The sequence below is a fragment of the Leopardus geoffroyi genome, chromosome B2, assembly GCF_018350155.1.
Source record: "Leopardus geoffroyi isolate Oge1 chromosome B2, O.geoffroyi_Oge1_pat1.0, whole genome shotgun sequence".
NCBI classification, from domain to species: domain Eukaryota; kingdom Metazoa; phylum Chordata; class Mammalia; order Carnivora; family Felidae; genus Leopardus; species Leopardus geoffroyi.
In genome coordinates this window covers 135,211,181-135,236,240 of record NC_059332.1, presented here as the reverse complement: position 1 = coordinate 135,236,240, position 25,060 = coordinate 135,211,181, and the positions used below count along the sequence as shown (strand labels likewise).

At 40.5% G+C, this 25,060-nt stretch overlaps 2 protein-coding genes across 6 annotated transcripts in view; one reads left to right on the top strand and one right to left on the bottom strand.

Annotated features, from left to right (window-relative positions):
* Positions 1-4,102, top strand: part of LRP11 (LDL receptor related protein 11) — a 52,387-nt gene extending 48,285 nt beyond the window's left edge. For all 3 annotated transcript variants that reach the window (XM_045500001.1, XM_045500002.1, XM_045500000.1), the window contains one exon: positions 984-4,102. In XM_045500001.1, coding sequence (XP_045355957.1) covers positions 984-1,138 — 155 coding nt within the window. In that variant the 3' untranslated portion in view covers positions 1,139-4,102. The remainder of the gene's footprint in view (positions 1-983) is intronic.
* Positions 4,103-9,220: 5,118 nt separating this feature from the next.
* The window catches only part of PCMT1 (protein-L-isoaspartate (D-aspartate) O-methyltransferase), a 52,505-nt gene continuing 36,665 nt past the window's right edge, over positions 9,221-25,060 (bottom strand). Inside the window, exons 6-9 of one of the 3 annotated variants that reach the window (XM_045499997.1) lie at positions 22,954-23,039; positions 17,951-18,120; positions 11,559-11,702; positions 9,221-10,021 (exon numbers count right to left, since the gene is read on the bottom strand). In XM_045499997.1, the coding sequence (XP_045355953.1) occupies positions 10,009-10,021; positions 11,559-11,702; positions 17,951-18,120; positions 22,954-23,039 (413 nt within the window). In that variant the 3' untranslated portion in view covers positions 9,221-10,008. Of the gene's footprint in view, positions 10,022-11,558; positions 11,703-17,903; positions 18,121-22,953; positions 23,040-25,060 lie in introns of all 3 variants that reach the window. The other 2 variants (XM_045499998.1, XM_045499999.1) reach the window with 2 other exon arrangements.

Genomic DNA, 25,060 nt, shown 5'->3' with positions numbered 1-25,060 from the left:
CCAGTTGGCAAGGGCCCTGCAGCTAAAAATGGTTCCACCATATCATCTCCAAGCCTGGCCGGACTCCAGAGTAGACGGATCTAAGAATAGAGCTGCTGAGCTTGATAAGAAAGACTGATCTGGGGCACACCCTGTCCCTTCCCGACTCCTGCAAGCCTGGACAGGCTGCTTCTAGTCTGGGTGTCTGCGTCCCATCCCACAGGGTAAAGCCTGTGAAGGAGAACTGCAGAGACTTTCTCTTCAACTACCCTTAGCGAGAATCATGCCACCATATTCTGAAGGTCCCTCTCAGCGGTGCTTCTACTGGCTGAGAGTAGGTTCTCTGGATTTAGAAATGAAAATAAGTTTCTTTTTTTTTTTAAGTTTATTTATTTATTTTGAGAGGAAGAGAGGGAGAGAGAGAATCCCAAGCAGGCTGCACGTTGTCAGTGCCGAGCCTGATGAGGGGCTCGAACTCATGAACCAGGAGATCATGACCTGAGCCAAAATCAAGAGTCGGACGCTTGACTGACTGAACCACCCAGGCGCCCCAAAGTGTATTTGTTTTTGAGACGGAAAGAGAGAGAGTGCACAGGGGAGGGGCAAAGAGAGAGGGAGAGAGAGAGAGAGAATCCCCAGCAAGCTCTGCACCACTAGTGCAGAGCCCGATGTAGACCTCGAACCCATGAACCGTGAGATCATGACCTGAGCCAAAATCAAGAGTCCGACGCTTGACTGACTGAACCACCCAGGCGCCCCAGAATTTGGTTTTAAAGACGTCTGGGTTTGAGAACTAGACCTGCCATTTGCCAGCTGTGTGCTCTTAGAGCAATTATGTAATCTGGGTACCTTAGTTAATCTATAAGATGGTGATGGTTCGAGTACCTACTTAATTGACTTGTTCAGATTAAATAGCGCATGTAAAGTGTTTATCATACAGTAAATTGCAGCGGTTATTGTTACTAGTCAGTGACCTGCCCTGTTTGTTTCTAACCATTCCACAGGTGCAGTGCTACCCTTGGCCCTGGGTTTGGCCATCACGGCTCTGCTGCTTCTCATGGTCGCTTGCCGACTACGCCTGGTGAAACAGAAACTTAAAAAAGCTCGTCCCATTACGTCTGAGGAATCTGACTACCTCATAAATGGGATGTATCTATAAAAGTGTCACTTAAATAGCTGGGGGGCGAGGATGTTTCACTTTTAATTCATACATATACTGGGTTCCGGATATTTAGAAACCTCTTTGGTTTGAACTGGGCTAAGAAAAATACCGAAACCCCAGAAAATTCTGAAAACCCCAAACCTTTGTTTTTACTTATTGTAGGAAGATTTTCTTTGGGAAGTGTGTGAAATATTTTGAAATTTAGAGAGGAGTCCATCTGAGTAAAGACTCGCACATCGAATTCTGACTTACGTAAGCTGTCCTGGAAAATAGCAGTTTGCAGTTAGCCACGGCAGAAAATTCAGCGATTTGAGGGGTGGCCTTGGAATGGCGACATTAACCCTTTACTTTCTAGAGGCCAACCACGGGCCCCTGGCAACCCGGGGCCTCTTGATACACGGCTTCCTCTTGTTCTGAGGCCCTCTTGTTCCTCACGCTAAGCTTCCCATGCTCTCCTTTCTCCTCTCCCCTTCAAAATCTGTGTCTAGGAATGGATCTCAAGTGAGTTTATACCTTCAATGAGCCGTTACCTATGGCAGGAGTATCTGTACTAGAGCCCCATGAACACGTCAAGGAGGCCTCGGGGAAGGTGAATGTGAGTTTATCCCAGGGCCTCTGACATCATGTCATTTAGGGGGCTGCCTCATCAGGCTTACCTTTGGGTGAGAAAACCCCGACTTTGGATGACAAATAGCCGTAACACGGTCGTGAAGGGAGCTGGGAAATCCTGGTGGAAGAAGAGGTGGCAGGTCAAACATTTCAACACAAACTCAGCTGAGAGCGAAGTGGGAGGAGGACAATTAGTTCTTTCTTGAATCTCCTCAGCACTGCTTGATGGTCCCGAACACAGCAGCTTTATTTCTGTAGTCGCTGGTTTTCAACACTAGTCTGTATTGATGGAAGAGGAAGATGCATTCAAACTGGAAAGCAGAACGCGGAGTAGATTTGTAGGTGCAGCTTTTGTAAACACGCTGCGTTTAAGGATCAGCAGGGTCTTTCATCCAATGGGATTGAGACACTTTTCTCCACTATTTACTCAATGCTTCAGACGCTGTAACGTGCAATCAGCTAATGCTGGGCTTACGTATTCCCACAGCATAGAGCAGTCTGGCACAAATTCGTCTTCGCAGAAAACTGGCCGTCTGGCTTTGCATCGTTTCCCTGTTAATCAGTCTGTAGGATTTTTAAAGGCAAATTATTCCCGTCATCACTTCATGCCGGGATTATACATGTTGTAGAAATCATTCTCCTTGAGAGGAATGTGGTGCCTGTCTATACTCACACGATGTTACCATTTACATAGTATGGCTTTTTTCTCATAAGTGGCAAATCTTCTAAAATGCTTGAACACATTGTAGAACACTTTATTTTCAGACTGAACCTGGGGTAAGTCGTTCCTTTGGCAAAGGGCTTAATTTGGGTCGGAAATATAACGAACCCATTAAGAAAGGGCAAGTTAGTTCTAGAAAAACAAAGAAATCGGTTACTTTTATGTCCTGAGAGGTCCAAGCATTTTGTTGAATATTAAGAATTGAGCAAAGATTTCAATCTCCCCTCCAGGGCAGGTTAGAGAAAGGACAGCATGAGTGACCTGAGGCCCTCGGCGCTCTCTGTGTGATGCCGTGCAGTGTCCTAGTCCAGAGAAGGACATCACCTGTAGCCGTACGCGACACAATAAAAACTGCTGAGGCGTGCATCTTTCAGCACATCTTTTATACGTGAAGAAATTAAAACACGATTTAGTATTGCTGTGGTGTCGAAAGACTTGAGAAAAGATGTCCATATCCACGTGTACGATATCCCTTTCGTAAATTGCCTTTTATTCTTGTGGCTCTAAACAACCATTTAACCTAATCATCAGAAGTTGCTATTATTTACTGAGCTGTTCCTGTATTACCTGGATTTAATCCTATCAACCTTATCTTGCAAAGGGGGAAATTAGGAATTAGAGAAGGAGAATCGGGGTCTACAAAATATTTGTATTGTCAGATGGACTGAATGGGACTTTTGAAAGTCACCTTAACTGTATCTGACTGAAGGCATTCTGCATCTAAGATGATTTCAAAATAATTTTAGAGGGAAGCTTGTCCACGATTTGCTGCTCAAACATGTTTGTGTGTCTCACGTCTCTTCCTGAGAAAAGGCCCATCTGAGCCACCTTCCAGAAAACTCAGAGCTTCTTTCCTCCCGTCTCTACAAGCAGACAACAGCCAGTCTCCATCCTTCCAGAAGCTTGAATGCCAGTCACTCGAGTATCAGGTTTGTTCTCTTCCACAGGAAAATAACAGAATGTCTTCATCTTTCTCCTCCTGACTTTTCATAATCTGTGATTCGGCTCCATGATTCGCTTTCACACTTCCCAGCCCTCCTGAGTCACTGAGGGCTGTTTCGTGTTGTCCTTTATCCTATTTTCCCGCAACCCAAACGCAGAGATGCGTATTTCTATTTGTTCTTCGGTTTTGCCGTTCAGGGCAGACCTTGCCGATGAATTAACTGGACTTCCCATACATAAACACAGGACAGTGCGCTGTGCCCCAGGGCACGGGGCCGTTCGGGTCCTCACAACGTGCTGCCTGCATCACAGTCATGATGCTCTGTAACAGCAGCTTCTGGGCCTGGGATTGTCACTGGGGGCCTCTTAAGTTACACTGTCCCCAGTTCGATGTTTGGGGATTGTACCGTTTTGTTCCTAGCAGAGTGACTCTCAATTATTTGTTCTCTTTACTGGACTCTAAGTTTTGTCTAACTGTTGGTGTTAAAACCGAATGAGGATTTCTAACGAAAAACTGCCCAAGCCAAATAGAAAAGCTTAGTTTGCTGTTCACAAATGTTCACATCTCCCTGGCTTTTTAATCAATTGTGATGCTGACTTTTTTGGGAGGCACTGGCCTATTTTTCCCAGCTCTTTTGTCCTGCTCAATTCTCTCTAGTATTCTAAATAAAGTGCATATTTTATAGCTACTTTAAGAGCAAACACAGATTTTTGGGGGGGTAAATGTCAAACCGCCAGGGATGAAAATACGGTTGGACACACCAAAGCTGGATGTGTTCAGAAATGAACTGAGTGGTTAGGACTGAGCCTCCTCCATTTGCTTCATTTAGGTCTCCGTGTGTCTTCGTTCCTCCTCATTTGAATTCTCCCATCACCTCTGTTTTTAGTCTTTGTTACCTCGCTGTAAATTGGAAAGAGATCAACTTACAATATCATTCAGCTTAAAGATGTTTTTATACAGTTATTTCAAAACATAGGAAACTTCTCAAAACACATTTTTTTTTAACATTTATTTATTTTTGAGACAGAGAAAGATCATGAACGGGGGAGGGTCAGAGAGAGGGAGACACAGAATCCGAAACGGGCCCCAGGCTCTGAGCCATCAGCACAGAGCCCGACGCGGGGCTCGAACTCACGAACCGCGAGATCATGACCTGAGCCGAAGTCGGACACTTAACCGACTGAGCCACCCAGGCGCCCCTCAAAACACATTTTAAAATGAGTTTCACTTTTACCAAAAAGCTTAAGGAAAATTGTACTGAGTATATGGACTTAAAAAAAATTCTTTCGTTTTCATCATTTCATATGACTGAAGACCCAAAAGTCCAAAAATATCAAAAGTCTATGTTCTCATATTTAAACAAAGCAGTTTCACAGATCAAAACAGAAATTTAGAAAAATCTCTGTGTCATCTAGAAATGTGTGTATAGAAGAATGAAGAAATCAGAACCGTGAACTCTACAATCTGAGATCACGCCTTCAATGTTGTTTGCTGTTGAAGGGGAGCCAATCTGACACTCCTTTAACACCCCCACCTGTAATGTCCGACCTGCTTTATCCAATTCTGTTCCCTACAAGCTAATCACATAAAGGAGCCAAGATCCCAAAGAAGGGTGGCTCTTTTTCCCCAGAAAATCTCTATAATTGATTTACAACTGACACGGTCGTGTTCACGTGGAAATTCTGCAGTCTCTTTCATCTATAATGTAATTCCCAAGCAAAATCCTGACAAGATAATCACCCCAAAAAGCCTAAATAAACAGGGTTGGCAAAAAAAAAATTATTCTATGTGATGTGATCTTTTGGGCGGGGGCATCACAGTGACGTATTTGGGGCGTGGGAACTCAAATATAAATGTCCTTGGCTGCCCCCGGCCCCCGGATTGCTGCTCTTGTATTTAAGATGTCCTCAGTGCTGCAATCACCTGCCCTTTGGACAAAAAAGTATTCTGATGCCTGTCCTATTAGGACACTCTGAGTAAGAATGAGCTCTTCAGCTCCAGCAGCCCTCGAACTTTCTCTCGTCTTGGAAAGGAAGTGAAGGGAAAGAACAAGGGGAAAGAGAGAGGGGAAGAGAGGGATTCACTGCCTCAGGACAGCCTCTATGGGAACTAAAAGTCAGATCTTTTCTCTCCCACCAGACAAGGAGCGCTTCAAAAAGAATCCTGGCTCAAACAACACAAAGTCAGCTATAAAGGTGAAGCCTACAGAGGGGAACTAACATCTACCATGAGAGCACTGGTAGAAGGATTAAAGAGAAGGAAACTCTTGGACTTGTTTCATTTTTATTATATTACGATACACAACTTCTGTGGGCTACACGGGCCAGCCAGTTTTCTTCACACAGGATTCTTTTTTGAATGTTTATTTGTTTTTGAGAGACAGAGACAGAGCACGAGCGGGGGAGGGACAGAGAGAGAGAGGGAGACACAGAATCCAAAGCAGACTCCAGGCTCTGCGCTGTCAGCAAGAGCCCGATGCAGGGCTCGAACTCGGGAATGGCAAGATTATGGCCTAGGCCGACATTGGACGTTCAACCAACTGAGCCACCCAGGTGCCCCTACGCAGGATTTTCTTACTGGCAATCTATTTGAGCCACCCTTTAAGTACAATGGGGACAAAACATTGTCATCTTCCTGAAAAATGATAGGAGAAATTAAGAGACGTGAAACCGAAATCTGATCAGAACACTTCTTTTTTAAAAGTCTATTTATTTTTAAATGTTTATTTTGAGAGAGAGCAAGTAGGAGAGGGGTGGGGAGGGTGGGGGAGGGGGGGGAGAGAGAGAGAGAGAGAGAGAGAGAATCCCAAGCAGACAGCACAGAGCCTGATGCAGGTCTCAATACCACAAACCATGAAATCATGATCTGGGCCACAATCAAGAGTCGGACACCTAACTGAGCCACCCAGGTGTCCCTTAACTTTATTTATTTTGAGAGGGAGTGTGCCCAGGAGCAAGTCGGGGGCGGGCACAGAGAGAGAAAGGGAGAGAAGGAATCCCAAGCAGGCTCTGCAGTGTCAGCACAGAGCCTGACACTGGGCTCGAACTCACGACTGTGAGATCATAGCTTGAGCTGAAATCACGTTGGATGCTTAACTGACTGAGCCACTCAGGCACCCCAAGATCAGGGCACTTTTACTTTACTAATGTAGTTCTTTAAGAATTTAGTGCGTTGTAGGAAATGATTTATACCCTCAAAGAATGTAGCACTTACCTAAGTTATTGGCCTTCTGAATCCCATTTAGAACGTTTAAAAAATTACCCATGTTTGCTATTTCATTTACAACATTAGTATTCAAGGACCATCGTCATATGAGCTCTTTTAGTACCACACCAAACTACTGGAAGATTCACTAACAGTTACCTGAAAAGCAGAAACACCTACTTCTCTAATGAAGCAAAACTAAGGAGCTTTATTCCTCAGCTCACAATCTAATGCTATAGATGGTTTCAGATTTCAAAAAATTCATGAGCATTAGAATATTACTAAAAAAACGTTATCCTACTTTAAAATACACTGAATTTTTTTAAATGTTATTTTTTTAATGTTTATTCATTTTTGAAAGAGAGCACAAGCAGGGGTGGGGCAGAGAGAGAGAGGGAGACACAGAATCTGAAGCAGGCTCCGGGCTGAGCTGTCAGCACAGAGCCCGACGTGGGGCTCGAACCCACGAACCGTGAGATCATGACCCGAGCTGAAGTCAGACGCTTAACTGACTGAGCCACCCAGGCGCTCCTAAAATACATTGAATTTTTAAGATACCTTAGGATAGGTACATTAAGCCAATTTAAAAAGTGTAATCAACTTTTTTTGAGCAATGGCAGTTTTTAAAAATTAAGGCAATGGATTTTAAGTATTTACATGGACGATGATAACGTCCTATTTTCCTATTTTCCTAAAATGTCATTTCCCCTCCCCCCCCACCACTAATGTTACTGATTGAAAAAGAGTTGAAATCCTCATTAGAAACTGGAGTTCTTCATTTTCATTCTTAACTGAGAACTAGGTTGGCCTTTAATAAAATCAAATCTATAAAATCATGTTTCAACAGGAACTCAGCAGACTGGAACTTTAAAAAATATTTTCACTGTCCTCTTTATACTGTATAAAGGAATCACTGCTATTAAACAATGGAATGCTAAAGTATTTTAGCGATTATGAATACTAAAGATTAAACATTTCTTATCTCTGGCACATACATAAACTCAGCTCTCTTAAAAAGAAAGCTCTTATACCTAGTTAAAATTCATTTTCGCTTTCTGCCCCTATCAATGCTCCCTTAAAATCCACTCCTGTTGGGGCACCTGGGGGGCTCACTCGGTTGAGTGTCCGCCTCTTGATTTCAGCTTGGGTCATGATCCCAGGGTTATGGGATCGAACCCCACACTGGGCTCCGTGCTGAGCAGGAGCCTGCTTGTGCTTCTCTCTCTCTCTCTCTCTCTTTCTCTCTCTCTCTCTCCCCCTGCTCCTCTCCCACTTGTGCACGTGTGTGCATGCTCTCAAAATACATAAACACTTAAAAATTTTTTCACTCACAAAAGTATAAAATCCAACAGTAATGCTTGGCATGGCATTTGTCTATAGCAATCAGGTGGCACTTGGTCCTAGCGTATTTATAAACTGTCCCCTCAAGCCAGATTGCAAACTCCTTGAGAGTAAGGGCTTTTTTACATATGGTAGGAATTTACATATAATAAAATGTTGGCAATCGCTATGAAAGATACAGACTAGTGGTTAAGAATCAATCTAAAGTCCTAAAAGGATACCGGACCTTTGAAACTACCTCAAATGACATGGAGTCCTGGACCAAAAGGGCTCGTGGACTGGATCCAGAAGCGATGCCAACACCAGCAAACCAGCAGGGAACTAAAACTCACAAGTTTTAACTGCCAACTAACGCTAGTTTCCTGTGTGAGATCTTACCCAAGAGACACTAGTGAAAAAACATGTATGTGTGTATATTTTTTTAAAACCATTTTTAAACAAGTAAAGCCTAAGACTTTAAGAAGTAGGGGAGAGGTGCCACACACGCTAAGGATCAACTTGCCAGAATCAGACTCACTTGCACACCGGGCGGGGCCGGGCCGGGGGGGGGGGGGGGGGGGGGGGGGGGAGGAGTTCTTTTGCTGAGAGTACTAGCTGTGCTAGATACACAGTTTGTATTTTTTCAAGTTCTAGAACTCCTGGAAAAACAAAGATCTTTTTATAAAATGTATAAAATGACAATATTTAAACAAGATCCCAAAGCGCTACGGCCTTCTTAGAAACTCATTTTTACAGTCATCATATTAATACATATCTATTTCTTTTGAGAGAGCGAGAGTGAGTCGGGGAGGGGCAGAGAGGGAGAGGGAGACAGAATCCCAAGCAGGCTCCACGCTGTCAGTGCAGAGCCCGATGGAGAGCTTGAACCCACGAAGCGTGAGATCACGACCTGAGCCGAAGTCAAGAGTCGGCTGCTTAACTGACGGAGCCACCCAGGTGCCCCAGGAAATGTTTACAGATGAGATGGGTTTTGTCACATTTATCCTTGACCTTCATTCACGCACTCATTCAGCATTTACTGTTCATCTGCAAGAGGGCAAGCCCCGTGTTAGGCAAAGAAGAATGATGAGGTGTGGTCCTGGTCCGCTGGAAACAGTCAGTCTAGCAACGTACCGCTGGAGGTATCTGTTCACCCACGCTACTCAGACGTCATAAAGCGGAGCATCAGAGAAACCACTTTCTCTCCGTGATCTCTCTCAGTCAGCACTTTGTATCTGGTGGACATGTGGTTCTTTCCCGGGGATTCAAACACCACCAAGGCCTCTTTTACTTTTAACTTTATTTGGCAAAGCAGCTGCATAAACTGTTCAGTGACTAGGACCCAGCTTACACAGCATGTTAAATCCATATACGTTATCAGCAGCAAATCGGAAACAGAAAAAACAATACTGAGCTACAAGTCTCCTATAATTTTAAAGAGGGAAAGTACTATGTCAGTTATGTCCAATCCGAACAGCTAAGTGTTTTAAAGGACATCACCTGCCATCTTCGTAAGTTTTAATATTTACAAATGCTTAGTTTTAAGGTGACAAAGCAGCTGATTGTATCTACAACATGCTATTCTATGACACCACATCAAAAGCTTTAAAAAGGGAGCTCATCTCTATTTTCTTAGTGGCATCTAACAGACATCCAAAAACCAAGAATCCTAACTTGTGAATGGTGGTGTTATCTGATGTACAAAAGGAATCTGATAAATTAATATTGAAACGGAATTAAGTGTCTAAAAGAAAAACCACTCCTCAGAATCAATTCACAAACTAAGTTTTCCATTTGACAGAACCTCGTCTTTTAATATTTTAAAGTAAAGTGTGGGTGTGTTGAATTAATAAATCCACAAATTTATACTTTGCATCGCTCCTCTACCAATTCGGCTTCCGTGCCTCTTTGAAGAATTAGAAACCCTACAAAACCACACATTTTCATGCTGAAAATAATAGTGTAACAAAGTCCAAAACAAGCTGTGATGCTGTTGGTTTTCAAAAAGCTTTGAGAACTGAGATGAGCAATCCACTGTAATATTATATACTGGTCAAGCTGATGGCGCTTTTACAGTTCGTCCCTGGGGGTGAGAAAGAGAAATATGTCAGTAGGAGTTACATACTATAACTTTCTAGTAGTTCAGATACAATTATTACATAAGTACAAATACACCAATCCCCAAGCATTAAAAAGGAAGGAAAAAAAAAAAAGCAAAGCAAACAGTCCCAAGTCCAAGCAAAGATGGGAGTCAGCCATCCACACATCCCTCATGCTGCTCTGCAATGAAACGTGAAACCTCAAGGCCCTGAATTCTTTATTTTTTACTTCTTAAAGATAACTTTCTTCCTTTAAGAGCAAAAATTCAGAGAAACTTTAACTTCTCCATCTAGGAGCTTGCTAACACTGTTGATTAGAAAATGATGATGAGTATTTAGAGTTCATATCATTTTTTATAGTTACATTTACAAAACCAGGCAAGAATTTGGTCTTTTGTTTAGAGTATCTGTTAGCAAGTGCTGCGTAGGTCCATCTCAACCCAAACTCTTTGGAAGAAAAAGCATCATCTGGAGGTGTGCTGTCTCTGTCAGCTGACTTCAGAAGGCAGCTTCATCAGCTCCAAAAGAAACCAGTCGCTCAGCCAGGCACAGCACCTTCCCAGCAACTGCCAGCGACAGGAAGGAAGGAATACAAATGCAGCCTAAAATAAATGGTATGGTATATAAATTACGCCTCAATAGAGCTGTTAAAGGTGAAAAAATAAAGCTATCAAAAAAGCCAAAAAAACTTCAGAGTAGAGGGCAATCTGAGTGACAAAAACATCGCTAAATACACAAGAATTTTAGGGGTAAAGAAGTATGACGTTTGCAACTAAATCTCAAGTGATCTCAAGAAAAAATAGGATATATATGCATATATAAATAGAGAAGAGGGGGTGAGAAAGTGAATGTATAAAAACGTTAACCACTGGTAACTCTGGATGTAGAGATTCAGAAACTCTTCCTACTATTCTTACAATTAATCTGTAATAAAAATTAAAAAGTCTTTAAAAAGTTGTTAAAATCAATGTGAAGGGAAGGTAAGTAAAGAGCTAAAGTTTCCCAGGTATGTGGTGAATTAAGGGACTATCAGACAATACGCTTTCTTTTAAAACTAAATTTTGTAAATTGTGTGAGAAATTATTTTAAAAATTACATCTCCCATAAACTGCCTTTGTCATAGAGTACTGGATTATCTGTCAAATGATAAATGATCATTTCTGGTCCCTTTTAATATAGTCTTCTAAATAATGTAAATACTAGAATTCTCATAGAACAGCTTTTACTTAAATTCATGCAAGCATTAAAATATTTAAACTGCAAAGATTTCATACTTGCAAAACGCTCTTTTCATAAATTCACTTAACTCTTTTTAAAATGTAAACTGAAGATACTACTGTCTTTGCAAAATAATTTACTGTATTTGATTTACCTGTTGCAAGGCATTAAGGACATTGTAAACATATATCCTTATTGCCAACAACATAGCACAACATTTCCAAATATCCTCTTCAATTAAAAATTGTTTTAAAAAAGAAAAGGATAAAAACTCTCAACAAACTAGGTATAGAGGAAACGTACCTCAACATAATAAAGGCCATATATGACAAGCCCACAGCTAACATCATACTCAACGGTGAAAAGCTGAAAGCTTTTCCTCTAAGATCAGGAACAAGACAAGGATGCCCACTCTCGCCACTTTTATTCAACATAGCACTGGAAATCCTAGCCAGAGCAATTAGGCAAGAAAAAGAAATAAAAGGCATCAAAATCGGAAAGAAAGAAGTAAAACTGTCTTTTTGCAGACAACATATTATATATAGAACACCCTAAAACCACCACCAAAAAAAAAAAAAAAAAAATCAAAACTAATAAACCAATTCAATGAAGTTTCAGGAAACAAAATCAATATACAAAAATCAGTTGTGTTTCTATATACCAATAATGAACTATCAGAAAGAGAAATTAAAACAATCCCATTTATAATTGTATCAAAAAGAATAAAATATCTAAAATAAATGTAAACATGGTGAAAGATCTGGACACTGAAAAGTATAAGACATTAATGAAAGACATCGAAGAAGACACAATGCTCATGGATTGGAAGAATTAATACCGTTAAATATCCATACTACCAAAGCAATCTACTGATTCAATGCAATCCATATCAAAATCCCAACAGCATTTTTCACAGAAATAGAACAGCCCTAAAATTTGTATAGAACCACAAAAATCCCCAATAGCCAAAGCAATCTTTAGAAAGAAGAACAAAGCTGGAGGTATTACACTTTCTGATTTTAAACTATATTACAAAGCTAGAGTAATCAAAACAGTATGATATTACCATAAAAGAGACACATGGGTCAATGGAACAGAACAGAGAACCCAGAAATAAACCCATGCATATATGGTCAACTAATTAAGGAGCCAAGAAAATACAATGGGGAAAAGATAGTGTCTTTAGTAAATGGTGCTGGGAAAACCAGACAGCCACAAGCAAAAGAATGAAACTGGCCCATCTTACACCACACTGGCCCATCTTACACCACACACAAAAAAATCAACTCCAAACGGATTAAAGACTTGAATGTAAGACCTGAAACCATAAAACTAAACTTAATGTGGTAATCATTTTGTAGTATATACATACATCAGATCGCTATGTTGTACATGTAAAAGTAATGTAATGCTATGTCAATCATATCTCAATAAAACTGGGAAAAAAATCATATTGTAGAACAACTAACAATGTGGGACAATACTGATACCACTTTATTTAATAAAAAAGATTATAAAATTATACTATATGAACTCAGAATTACAAAAGAGCTATATACAGAACTATGGATAAAAGAGTAAAAAAAAAATGTGTGTATATATATATATATATATATATATATATATATATATATATATATATATCTACCTACCAAAATGTCGATAATGTTTATCTCTAGGTTCTGACACTGTGGGTAATTTTTATTTCATTCTTTGTAATTCTAAAAATTTTTAAATGGCACATGCATTATACTTTGGTAGTCAGAAACAGTATTACTAAAAACAAATAGAAGGAACTGTATAGCACTAAAAAGAAAAAAAGGAAAAGGAAAAGAAATTAAGTTTATAAACCTGAATTTTAACATTTAGGGCACCAAAGAAAACCAAAAATTTGCTGTCAGTGCATGTATAACCTTGTCACATCCTATTACTCCAAAATCTATATAAGTTTCAAGCTTTTATTTTTCCACTTAATGTTCCAAATTCTACATAAATATCTTTCTTTAGCTGACTTACACATGTAGATCATTTATAATAAAAAGTATTATGTCCTGGGATGCCTAGTTGGCTCAGTTGGTTACACATCCAACTCTTGATTTCGACTCAAATCATGATCTCCCAGTTTGTGAGATCAAGCCCTACATCAGGTTCTGTGTTGACAGTGTGGAGCCACTTAGGATTCTCTCTCTCCCTCTCTCTCTGCCCCTCCCTCGCTCACTCTCTCTCAAAATAAATAAACTTTAAAAATAAAGTATTATGTCCTAATTTCTAGAAAGGCTCTTTAAAATGGTTACATATGTGCTAAACATGTTCATTAGGTTAATAATTATACATATTATTATGTAATATATAACTATACTTAATTTATTTATTAGGTTAATAACTCTAACCTACTAACATTTGGTATTGTATATTCTTTATTGTATATTGTATATTCTTTAAATTTATCTAACAAATGTAAAGATGTACTACCAGGACACAATAATCAAAATCCACGAGTGTTTTCTAATTAATGGGTTTTCTGAGGTAATACAGTAGATTGTACAAAGCTTTATGAGAGACGTAAAAAGAATTCCAAAAGCAACAAAACACATCCCTGCCTTTAAGGGTACAAAATACGTCATAATGCTGTAACGTCTGTCAAGGAATTTAAAAGGGACAATATGGGACGATACGGAACACAGGGTCAACCAGATACCCTAGGAACTACACTGTCGGCCTTAGAAATGCCCAAACGATTCATAACATGTTTTTCACTTTAAGATGACATGGATAAACAAAGCGCTGATAGAATGAGAATCCTGACACATTCCTCAGCGTCACAAACCAGAGATGAACTTATTCCATTGACTCCTGTGGCTCTTAAAAATAAAAATAAAACTTACCAGATGATTAACAAAATATTGATCTCTACATATATGAAATGAATACACTTATGTTAAATGAAACACAAATTTAAAAAGTATGAAGAGCTCATGAAGCAGCTGATACAACTATTACACATCCACGTCATGAACATACTACCACAGGTTCTAGGTCTATGGCCCCCACGTCTGGCATCGTCTCTTATCACTCCGCCAAAACTAGAAATGACCTCCCTTCCAAGCATAAGGAAACAGAAGTCTACACGCAGGCTTGGGGCTTTATGTGGCATGAGAACGCAGCATGCCCACCACCACTGCTCTTGTTTTCCCACATAGTTTCTATCGAAGGTCCCCAGCAAAGACTGCACCTCACCCTCACAGAGCACTGCAGTCGGCTCTGGATTCCTCAGGAAGAGGAGGACGGAAAGCTGGTGGGAAACAAGAGAAGGTTCGGAAGAAAGCATGGGGATGAGCTGTTACATTAATCTGGAAGAAGATCCGAAAGAACAGAGATCACCTCACCTGGCAATAAAACTGAGGAGGGGCTTTTTAGATGATAATTCCCAAATGTGGGATGAACACTCAGAAAATGGCAAGCGACTCTTTTTAGCCACATTCTATCCTTACTACCACTGCCTTAATTCAGGCCACCACCATTTCACCCCTAGCTTGCTACAACCACATTCTGTTTCAGACTCTAGCTCTGTCCCTTTCCAATCTACTCTCTACGCCACAGCCAGGGTCATCTTTCTGAAATGTAATTCTGATCACCTCACGGTCTGGCTTCAACACTTCAATTGCTCTCCTAAACACACTACACCCTAACTGGTTGTTTGTCTTCTTTAGATTTGTTTGGATCTCCCACATGACTAGAAGTCTCAAGAGAATGGCCGGTTTCACGTTCACAGCTGTGTATCCATGGCCCTAGTACAGTCCCTGGCAATGCTGTCCCTGCTCTCAGTGGGTTCCAGTCAAACTGTTTCCTCCCCTATGGCCCAGCATGGTAGGTCCCCGGTCCCTGGGCATGTCAAGACCCTTCACTATTCCCATAACCTTGCCTGTATTTCTTTGATTCGTCCTTTCACTAAAATCACTTTAAAATCCCTAGCTGAGCATGCTTTCTGTTTTCTGCCTCGATCCTGCCAGAGAGTTTAAGAATACAAATAGAAACAGTGGATTAATGGTCTCTTTTGATTTTCAGTTAACTGTTGTTTTACCCTTTCAAACATCTTATTTTCTAGTAATTTGTTTCAGCACAAATTTTTTTCAATGTGGCAGTTGTTTTTTTTTCCAATGCTGTTTTCAGCATTCACCTTCACATTCTATAAACCTATACTCTTGAAAGATTTACAATTAAGTAACTGATTGTCTTTGTAAAACTACATCTCGGGGGGCACCTGGCTGGCTCAGTTGGTAGGGCATGCGACTCCTGATCTCAGGGTCAGGAGTTCAAGCCCCACATTGGGCACAGAACTTACTTAAAAACAAAAACAAAATCAAACTACATCTTTGGATGTAGGAAAAACGTGTCTGAACAAACAACATTTACAACAGAAAGAATTAAGAAGTCTTTCTAGTACAACTAGAGAAATGCCTCCAGTGATACATACATGTAAAATTGCTCAATCTTTTAAAAAGTTGAAGACCGAAAAGAAAAACAGACATATATATATCTAAATATTTGGTAAATGACTAAATATTTGCCCATAAATTTAAAAGTTATTCTAACTTTAATATAAATAGTTTAGTTTTATAAAGGGTAAATATAGGTGTTGTGGAAACCTAGAGTATATATGACCTGGGAAGCGGGAAGAACCTCTTCATGAAGGAAAAAAAAAGAGGACTAAAAACAAGACTGCCCAGAAAACTGGGAGGACCAGGAAAGACCCTAAGCACGTGAAGGCCCTGAAGCTTAAGTGTCACGAGCTTCATGCTAAACCCACCTCCGCTTATTATAGAAACAAAATACCTTTTTGTAATTCCTTCATCATCAAATTGACAGTAGAATGTTCAATACTAACATTTATTGTGTGTAAAAGAAAAAATTTAAATTATTAATGAAAATCTGAACTCTTACTTGGTAGCAAATGTCAGTGAGCTCAGTGATATGTTTGCCCCTTGTGTATAGCAGCAAAATCATACTGTTATGTAACAAGATAACCATCCTAGAAGCAAAGTCGAGGAAGGCTGTAATTAGTTGTTAAAAACTGTATGATTTTAACTGGCAAGACTCATAGCTTTTTAATTTCTTTTTTTAAAGCAGTGGCCGTGCTCCAGGTTAAAATTCAAAGAAAAGAGCTATATCCATATTAAGTGAAGAATGAAATGCAATTCCTAGTAAGACATCCCAGAAATGGCCAATCGGAGTTTAAAGAAAAACTCAGTTTTGAACAAACGGAGTTAGATGACCATTTTTGCAATCAAACATTTATTCAAAAAGTGTCTTTCCACTTTCCATAAAACAAGATTGAGGTCTATTAAACTTACAATCACCATTTTACTCACTAAAATAATAAAAATAATTCTTTAAAAATAAGTACCCCTGTCAAATAAAAAAAAAAAAAATCCTAAAACAAGGAAACTGTAAAGCCTTTCTTATTTAGACATTTAATTTTAAATAGTCTTAGCTAGGGGCGCCTGGGTGGCTCAGTCGGTTGAGCGGCCGACTTCGGCTCAGGTCATGATCTCGCGGTCCGTGAGTTCGAGCCCCGCGTCGGGCTCTGTGCTGAAAGCTCAGAGCCTGGAGCCTGTTTCCGATTCTGTGTCTCCCTCTGTCTGACCCTCCCCCGTTCATGCTCTGTCTCTCTCTGTCTCAAAAATAAATAAACATTAAAAAAAATTAAAAAAAAAAAAATAATAAATAAATAGTCTTAGCTAGTGTCACTCTTACTTATCGATTTCACTCCTTCCCACTGGAGGACGGACGTGGGGAGGGGAAGGGAGAAGAAGGAGAGAGGAAGAAGAGAAACCTGGGCTTCAAACAAAATATTCAGATTATGCAGAGACACAAAACACAAGTAGGCATTATAATGAGCCATGCTGTACTGAAGATTATGCCGCATGCTGTTGGCCCTTTGGGTGGGTTTGTGAGACCTGGGCACTCCCTTTGAGCTTAGAGAATCCCCCCACCTCCCCAGGAACTCAGAGTGGCTTTAAAATGCGCTGGCCAGTTCTATAGACTGGGAGAAGTTTATCCCTTATAGTGGCTCTGAAACAGTAGCTGAATGTAAAACAGGCACAGGTTGTCAGACAGAATGTCAATGAACCTGACTGAAAGAGAGAAAGCAAGCTGAGAGGAACAATGTCCTCTCTGGGATTCTGACACCTTTGAAAACTGGGACAAGAGTATCTTTTCCCTTCTTTCTCTTTACGACTATGGTACAACAGGGGGGTGGAAGGGGCAGGAAATGATGGCCCCTTCTCTTCAGACCAAAGCCTTTGTTTCCATGATCATACAGCAGTTACAAAAATGATCTGTGAATATAGAAAATTAATGGCTGATAATAAATTATCCTTAGAAAGTTCTGAACAGTGGCTAAAAGCCTCTTTGGAAAAATAAAAAAATTAAAAAACCAAGAGAAAGGAAAAAAACCCACCTTCGTGCCAACCAAGTCTCACCCCCCTTTCCCAAAGATATGAGTTAAACCAAAAGAAGGGCACACTCATGCGAAGTTTGTCTAGACTTTTAATGTAGTGAATTTCTGATGTTAGAATGGAGTAGCATAAAGGTGACAACCAAAAAAGCAGCCTTGTGGTCTAATGTCTTAGAATCCACACCCTTCACCTTGCGTGTGTGGAAGAAGAAAGAGCAGAAGATAAAATCACTTCCACCTGGCCCACTGCTTCTCTTTATCTGTTAAAGGCACGTAGATCACTCCCATCAGGGGCTTCATCTTGACACTGCCGTCCTGCAGCTTGTCGTACTGCTCCAGCATCTGGTTGCCACCTGCGGGGCCGACCGGCAGTATCAACCTCCCACCAGGCTTTAACTGGTCTATCAGCTAAAAGAAAAAGACATGCCAAATTACCGATTTTACGTTAAGACTCACTTTACTACACTATAAACAACTTCCCGCGTCCGTGGGCACAAAGCAGAAATGTGCTTTATTTGGTACATACATACTTCGACTGTTAAGCTTATTACTCAATTACCCATCGACCTCCTCTACTAAACTACCAGTTCTCTGATGACAGGGACTGTGATCTTATCCATCTCTGTGCCCTTTGGCATCTAACATAGGACGCAGTACAACTGCAGGGCTCACAATGTTCAAGCTGAACCGTGTAAGCAGAACCATCCTCTCTTGGGAAGATCAAAGGCAAAGTAGGAAATTTCAGTGCCTGTTTTGAATCTTTGTGGTCTGGAGTGGGGAAGGAAGCAGGCAGTGCAGAAAATCAGCAAGGAATTCCTATTCTGACACTGCAGAATTTAGGGCATCATGGAGCTGAAAACAAGGAGACCTCGGTTTTACGACTGAATTTAGGATTACTGGTACCATGACAAAGGAAGGTAGGGCTGGAGTTCCTGAAGCATTAGAATGAGGACACCTTGTCAATGAAAAACCAAGAGTACTCAGTGAAAGCCCTTTTGGTCAGAAAACATTTAAACCCTATGTTACCATTTGAATGTAGCCTTCAAATGACCAGTAATCAAACACGGTAAGGAAGAAACTTTACTTTGGATAGTAGCATCTCTCTCCTGGACAAGATGTCCTACCTTCTGAGATCTCGTGGCTTCCTCTTTTTGATTTTTCCTACTGTCTCTCTCTTCCCTCATTTTTTGATATTATTAAAGTGATTCCTCTAGCAGTATTCTGTGAAACAGTGCACGGAATATTTTAAGAGAGAGAATGAGATCTTCAAGTCCAAAACGACCTTTATTTTACATATTTGACAATATGTGAGTATAGAATTCAAGACTGGAAGTCATTTTCAGTTTAGATTTGTGATGGTTTGTTCTTCTGACTTGTTGACTCTTTTAAGCTCATTTATTTATTTTGAGGGAGAGAGAGCGCAGCATGTGCCTGTGCATAGAGCAGGGGCAGAGAGGGAGACAGAATCCCAAGGAGGCTCCATGCTAGTGTAGAGCCTGACACGGGGCTTGGAGCCAACCTCAAGAGTCAGACACTCAATGGACTGAGCCACACAAGTGCCCCTGACTTGATTCTAATGCTGCTGTTCTGCAGTCTGATACCTTTCTGATTACCAATCGTTAACAGATTATGTTCTATTGTTCTGGAAGCTTTTAGAATATCCCTGATATTCTAGCATTTCATGGTGATATTACGGTTCCTTTTTTCCTCTCTTTTTTTTTAAAGTTTATTTTTTTTAAACTTCTTTTTTTATGTTTATTTTTGAGAATGAGAGACAGAGACAGAGCATGAGCAGTGGAGGCACCGAGAGACAGGGAGACACAGAATCTGAAGCAAGCTGTAGGCTCTGAGCTGTCAGCACAGAGCCCAGTGTGGGGCTTGAACTCACGAAGGGTGAGATCATTACCTGGGCCAAAGTCAGACACTTAACTGAGACCCCCAGGTTCCCCTAAAGTTTATTTTGAGAGAGACAGCAAGCAGGGGAGGGGCAGAGAGAGAGGGAGAAAGAGAGAATCCCAAGCAGGCTCTGCACTGTGAGAGCAGAGCCCGATGCGGGGTTCCAACCCACGAACCACAAGATCATGACCTGAGCCAAAACGAAGAGGTGGATGCTCAACCAACTGAGCCACTCAGGCACCCCTCCCATTAAAAAAAAAAAAAAAAAAAAAATCATCATACTGGGCACTCAACAGATCTTTTCAAACTATAGAATACTGTCCTTCAATTCTCGGAAATTTTCTCACTTAAGGCTTTGCACTAATTGTTCCTCACACAGAAATTTCAAGCAGCAGCCCCTTTTTTCAGACCCATGCTTCATCTGTGATTTCCAAGGTCCTGATGCCTCCAATTTCTAAGCCCTTTCAAAGTTCTGCAGAGTAGGGGCACCTGGGTGGCTGAGTCAGTTAAGTGTCCAACTTCGGCTCAGGTCATGATTTCACTGTGCGAGTTCGAGCCCCATGTCAGGCTCTACGCTGACAGTTTGGAGCCTGGAGCCTGCTTTGGATTGTGTGTGTGTGTGTATGTCTCTCTCTCTGCCCTTCCCCTGCTTGTGTGCTCTCTCTCTCTCTCTCAAAAATAAATAAAACTTAAAAAAAAAGATAAAAAGCTCTGCAGAGCAAGCTGCTTCAGCAATGATTCCCTCTGCAGTCTCTTTAGTTCAACTTCCTCCGCCCTCCTGACTCAGTTATTACTCCATCTGCTTTCTATCTGCACATGCCACGGGGCTCAGGAGTGCAGGTGCAATCTCCTAGGTGATAATGAAATATGGACTTTGTGTTTCTGTTTCTTGTTTCTCCAGTTGTTTTGGGGTGATATACAAGAAAAGGCATAAACGTCTTTTCTGTTATCTTGAAACTGGAAAACCCCTCCCTTCAGAATGTCTCTCTTTAATCTGATATATAAAAACCCCTATAACGCTTCCCAGTGCTACTGCAAACATTTAATTCCTATTGAGCTAAAGCCATAAACGCCCTTGGAGATCATCTCTGGGTCTTAGTGGGGAAGATAAGCCCTGTGTTTAAATACAGTTCTATTTCACATTTTAATTGTTCTCATTAGGCTGCCTTACAAATAAATAAATAAGTAAATAAATAAATAAATACCTATGGATCATGTGTCTACATGTGACCATTGAACTATTCATTTATGACATGTACATCTTTCTACAGCATATATATATTTTTAATTTTAAATAAACTCTATGCCACACATGGGGATCAAACTCATGACCCTGAGATCAAGATTCGCATGCTCTACTGACTGAGACAGTCAGGCATCTCCTCTACAGCATATTAATCCTTCAACTAAAATGTGTTAGGGGGCACCCAGGGACACCTGGGTGGCTCAGTCGGTTAAGCATCCGACTTCAGCTCGGGTCATGATCTTACATTTCTTGACTTCAAGCCCCGTGTCGGGCTCTGCACTGACAGCTCAGAGCCAGGAGCCTGCTTTGGATTCTGTGTCTCCCTCTCTCTCTGCCTCTCCCTGTTCACGCTCTGTTTCTCTCACAAATAAATACACATTAAAAAAAAAAAGTGTTGGGGCGCCTGGGTGGCGCAGTCGGTTAAGCGTCCGACTTCAGCCAGGTCACGATCTCGCGGTCTGGGAGTTCGAGCCCCGCGTCGGGCTCTGGGCTGATGGCTCAGAGCCTGGAGCCTGTTTCCGATTCTGTGTCTCCCTCTCTCTCTGCCCCTCCCCTGCTCATGCTCTGTCTCTCTCTGTCCCAAAAATAAAATAAACGTTGAAAAAAAAAAAAAAAAAGTGTTAAGGGGTGCCTGGTGGCTCAGTTGGTTGGGCATCCAACTCTTGATTTCAGCTCAGGTCATGATCCTAGGGTGGTGAATCAAGTCCCATGTCTGGCTCCACACTGAGCATGGAGCCTGCTTAAGATTATCTCTCTCTCCCTCTGCGCTTCTGCCCCTCTTCCGCACTCACGTTCTCCCTGTCTCTGAAATTTAAAAAAGATAGGGGTGCCTGGGTGGCTCAGTCGGTTGGGCGTCCGACTTCGGCTCAGGTCATGATCTCACGGTTTGTAAGTTCGAGCCCCGCATCGGGTTCTGTGCTGACAGCTCGGAGCTCGGAGCCTGGAGCTTGCTTCCGATTCCGTGTCTCCTTCTATCTCTGCCCCTCCCCCACTTGTGCTCTGTCTCTCTCTCTCTCTCAAAAATAAATAAATGTAAATAATAAAAAAAATTTTTTTAATTAAAAAAAGATAAAAAATTAAAAATACAATGTGTTAAAACGACTGGTTTAGTTTTTTTTTTTTTTTTAACAATACGGCCAGAGAAATTAAGTGATTTTCCCAAAGTCATTCAGCAGCCAATAAAGCAGCAAGTCAATGACCAGAACAAGTTCCTTAACTTTCAGCTTCTCATGAACTCCTCTACACATATAGAAAGGAACTTTTCCAGACTGGGGAGTGGCTGAGACTGGGCAGAAGAGGCAGTGTCACTCTCAGCCCCTAGTCATCTAGTCCAGACCTGTGGAAAACTCAGACTCCATAGAAGCCTAAGATCTCAGTGAACTTAATCAAGGATTATTAAGGGATGACATAAGTTTATCAGTCTTACTAAAATAAAAAAACAATTTTGTACTTAAATTATGTAATATACAATACTGGAATACCCTTCCCTCTCATCGCAACTATGCAAACCCTACTGTTCTTTAAGATTCAGTTGCAACTCCATTCATGCATGTCGTTTCATTGATAACTCCAGGCAAAAATGTTCTCCCTCCCTTGAACTCTTACAGTACAGATTTTCTTCCGGCATCAATATATATTACATGTTAATGATAATGCTATCATATCATTGATTTTCCTGTTATATGTAGGACACTTGTTTTCCAGAATATAAGTTTTGTGAGGTAAAATGTATGACAAATACTTCCTGGTCTCACCCATGCATCCAACAATCTTGCATATTCTGGTATTTAATAAAATACCAAGTGATTATCAGATTATGAACTCCAGATGGATTTTCCTAATTCTATTGGTATACTAGTTCTTAGATGGATCAAACACTGCTTCAAACAAGGTAGCTACAAACTGTGATTTAGTAATCTTCAAGTCATTTACACAACTCTTTGCATACGAAAAAAACCCTGCATACTAAGTATAATGAAAATGCATGACATAAAAGTCTAATTATGTTTTGAACATCATCTAGAAGTCATTTCCCTATAAATCTTTTATAGCTTTAGTTGACTGAAGCACAAAAACACAGGGAAAAAAACCCAACTCACTGCCTGGGGCACAACTGGGGCTGCAGCTCCTACATGAATAGCATCGTAAGGGGCTTCTTCGGCATATCCCATTCTTCCATCTCCCACTGAAAGAAAAGAAATTATGCTTTAAAAATCTGTTTGGACAGAACTACCCAGTGGGAAGAATTATAGGAGGTTTAAAACAGAGCAAGAGAGATTTTTAATAAATGATGCTGGGACAACTGGATATTCATATGGAAAAAAATATATACTTGAACCTCTACCTCTTACATACACAAAAATCAATGTCAGAAAGATCAAAGATCTAAATGTGAAAAGGTAAAATGATAATGCTTCTGAGAAATAACATAGGGGCATATCTTCATGATTTTAGAGTAGTCTTAAAGAGGACACAGAAGAAGCTGGTAAGTCTGATACATTAAAATTAAGTACTTCTATTAATCAAGAAAGTGAAAAGGCATGCCATGGAGTGGGAGAAGAGGTTTACAATATGAATAAATAGATAAAGGGCTAATCTATAGAAGTCCTACAAATCAAAGAGAAATACGAACAACTCAATATCTGAAAAAGACATTTCACAAAGGAGGAAATCCAAATGGTCAAACAAATGAAACGGCGTTCGACCTCACTGGTTAAGAGGAAAATACAAAATAAAACCACAAAGAGACACTGCTCTATACTCACTAAGTGGGTAAAAAGAAAACTGACAGTATCAAGTGTTGGTAAGACACCGAGCACTAGCAACTCTGACACATTGCTGAACTTGTTCAATCACTTTAAAAAAGTTTTGCAGTATCTATGGTTCCCTATGAACTTGCAATAATACTCTACATAAATAAATGCTTGTATTATGAGTGCACGTATACATTTGGAACTTTATACACATATGTTCACAGCAGCTTTCTAATTCCCCAAGTTAGAAACAACCCAAAATGTCCATCTATGGTAGAATAAACAAATTTTGATAATGGTTTTACAGTGGAATATTACATAGCAATAAAAATTAACTATATGATAAGATGGATGAATCTTACAAATATAACATTGAATGAAAGAAGTCACTCATCATAGACTATATACTATATGGTTCCGTTTATCTAAAGTTCAAAATTAAATTGAACATTGTCTATGGAGGTGCAATTAGGTAGTAAATGCATAAAAGTAATGATGCTGGTTACCATTAAGGAGAAAGGAAAGTCTTCCGTGGAGGGAAAAGCAAGCAGAGGACATGCAAGCCACCAATAATATTCCCTTTCTTGATCACGTGATTAATTAAACAGGTATTTGCTAAGCTTCACATTTATGCTTTACGCGTGTTTTGATGTTAGTTATATCTCACAACAGTACAAAGTGTTCACATGGAAATATGTCCACTGTATACTGCTGAATGGAAAAGAGCAAACTACAGGACAGAATATATGAGTCAATTAAAAAAAAAAACATGTAGGGGCACCCGGGTGGCTCAGTCGGTTGAGCGTCCGACTTCGGCTCAGGTCATGATCTCACCGTTCGTGGGTTCGAGCCCCATGTCAGGCTCTGTGCTGACAGCTCAGAGACTGGAGCCTGGTTTGCATTCTGTGTCTCCCTCTCTCTATGCTCCTCCCCTGCTCACACCCTGTCTCTCTCTCAAGAATAAAGAAAGATTAGGGGCACCTGGGTGGCTCAGTCAGTTGAGCATCCGACTTCGGCTCAGGTCATGATCTCGCAGTCTGTGAGTTCGAGCCCCACGTCAGGCTCTTGCTGACAGCTCGGAGCCTGGAGCCTGCTTCGGATTCTGTGTCCCCCTCTCTCTCTGCCCCTCCCCCACTCATGCTCTGTCTCTCTCTGTCTCAGAAATAAACATTTAAAAAAAAAAAGAATAAAGAAAGATTTAAAAAAAAAGTGTGTATATGTATATTTATTCACACATATAGTTATGTCTAGAAAACTTAAGAGGGAAAAGGAGAGGGTTTCTTTTTTATCTTACACATTTCTGCACTTTAAATTTTTCATAATGGGCACTTGATACTTTGCTATTACTTCTTAAAAAGCAATGAAGAAAGAACTCATTTTCTGAAACAGCTGACAGTCATATCAGCATCACAATTAACAGTAACTGTTTTCCTTACTTAGTACTTTAAAGCGA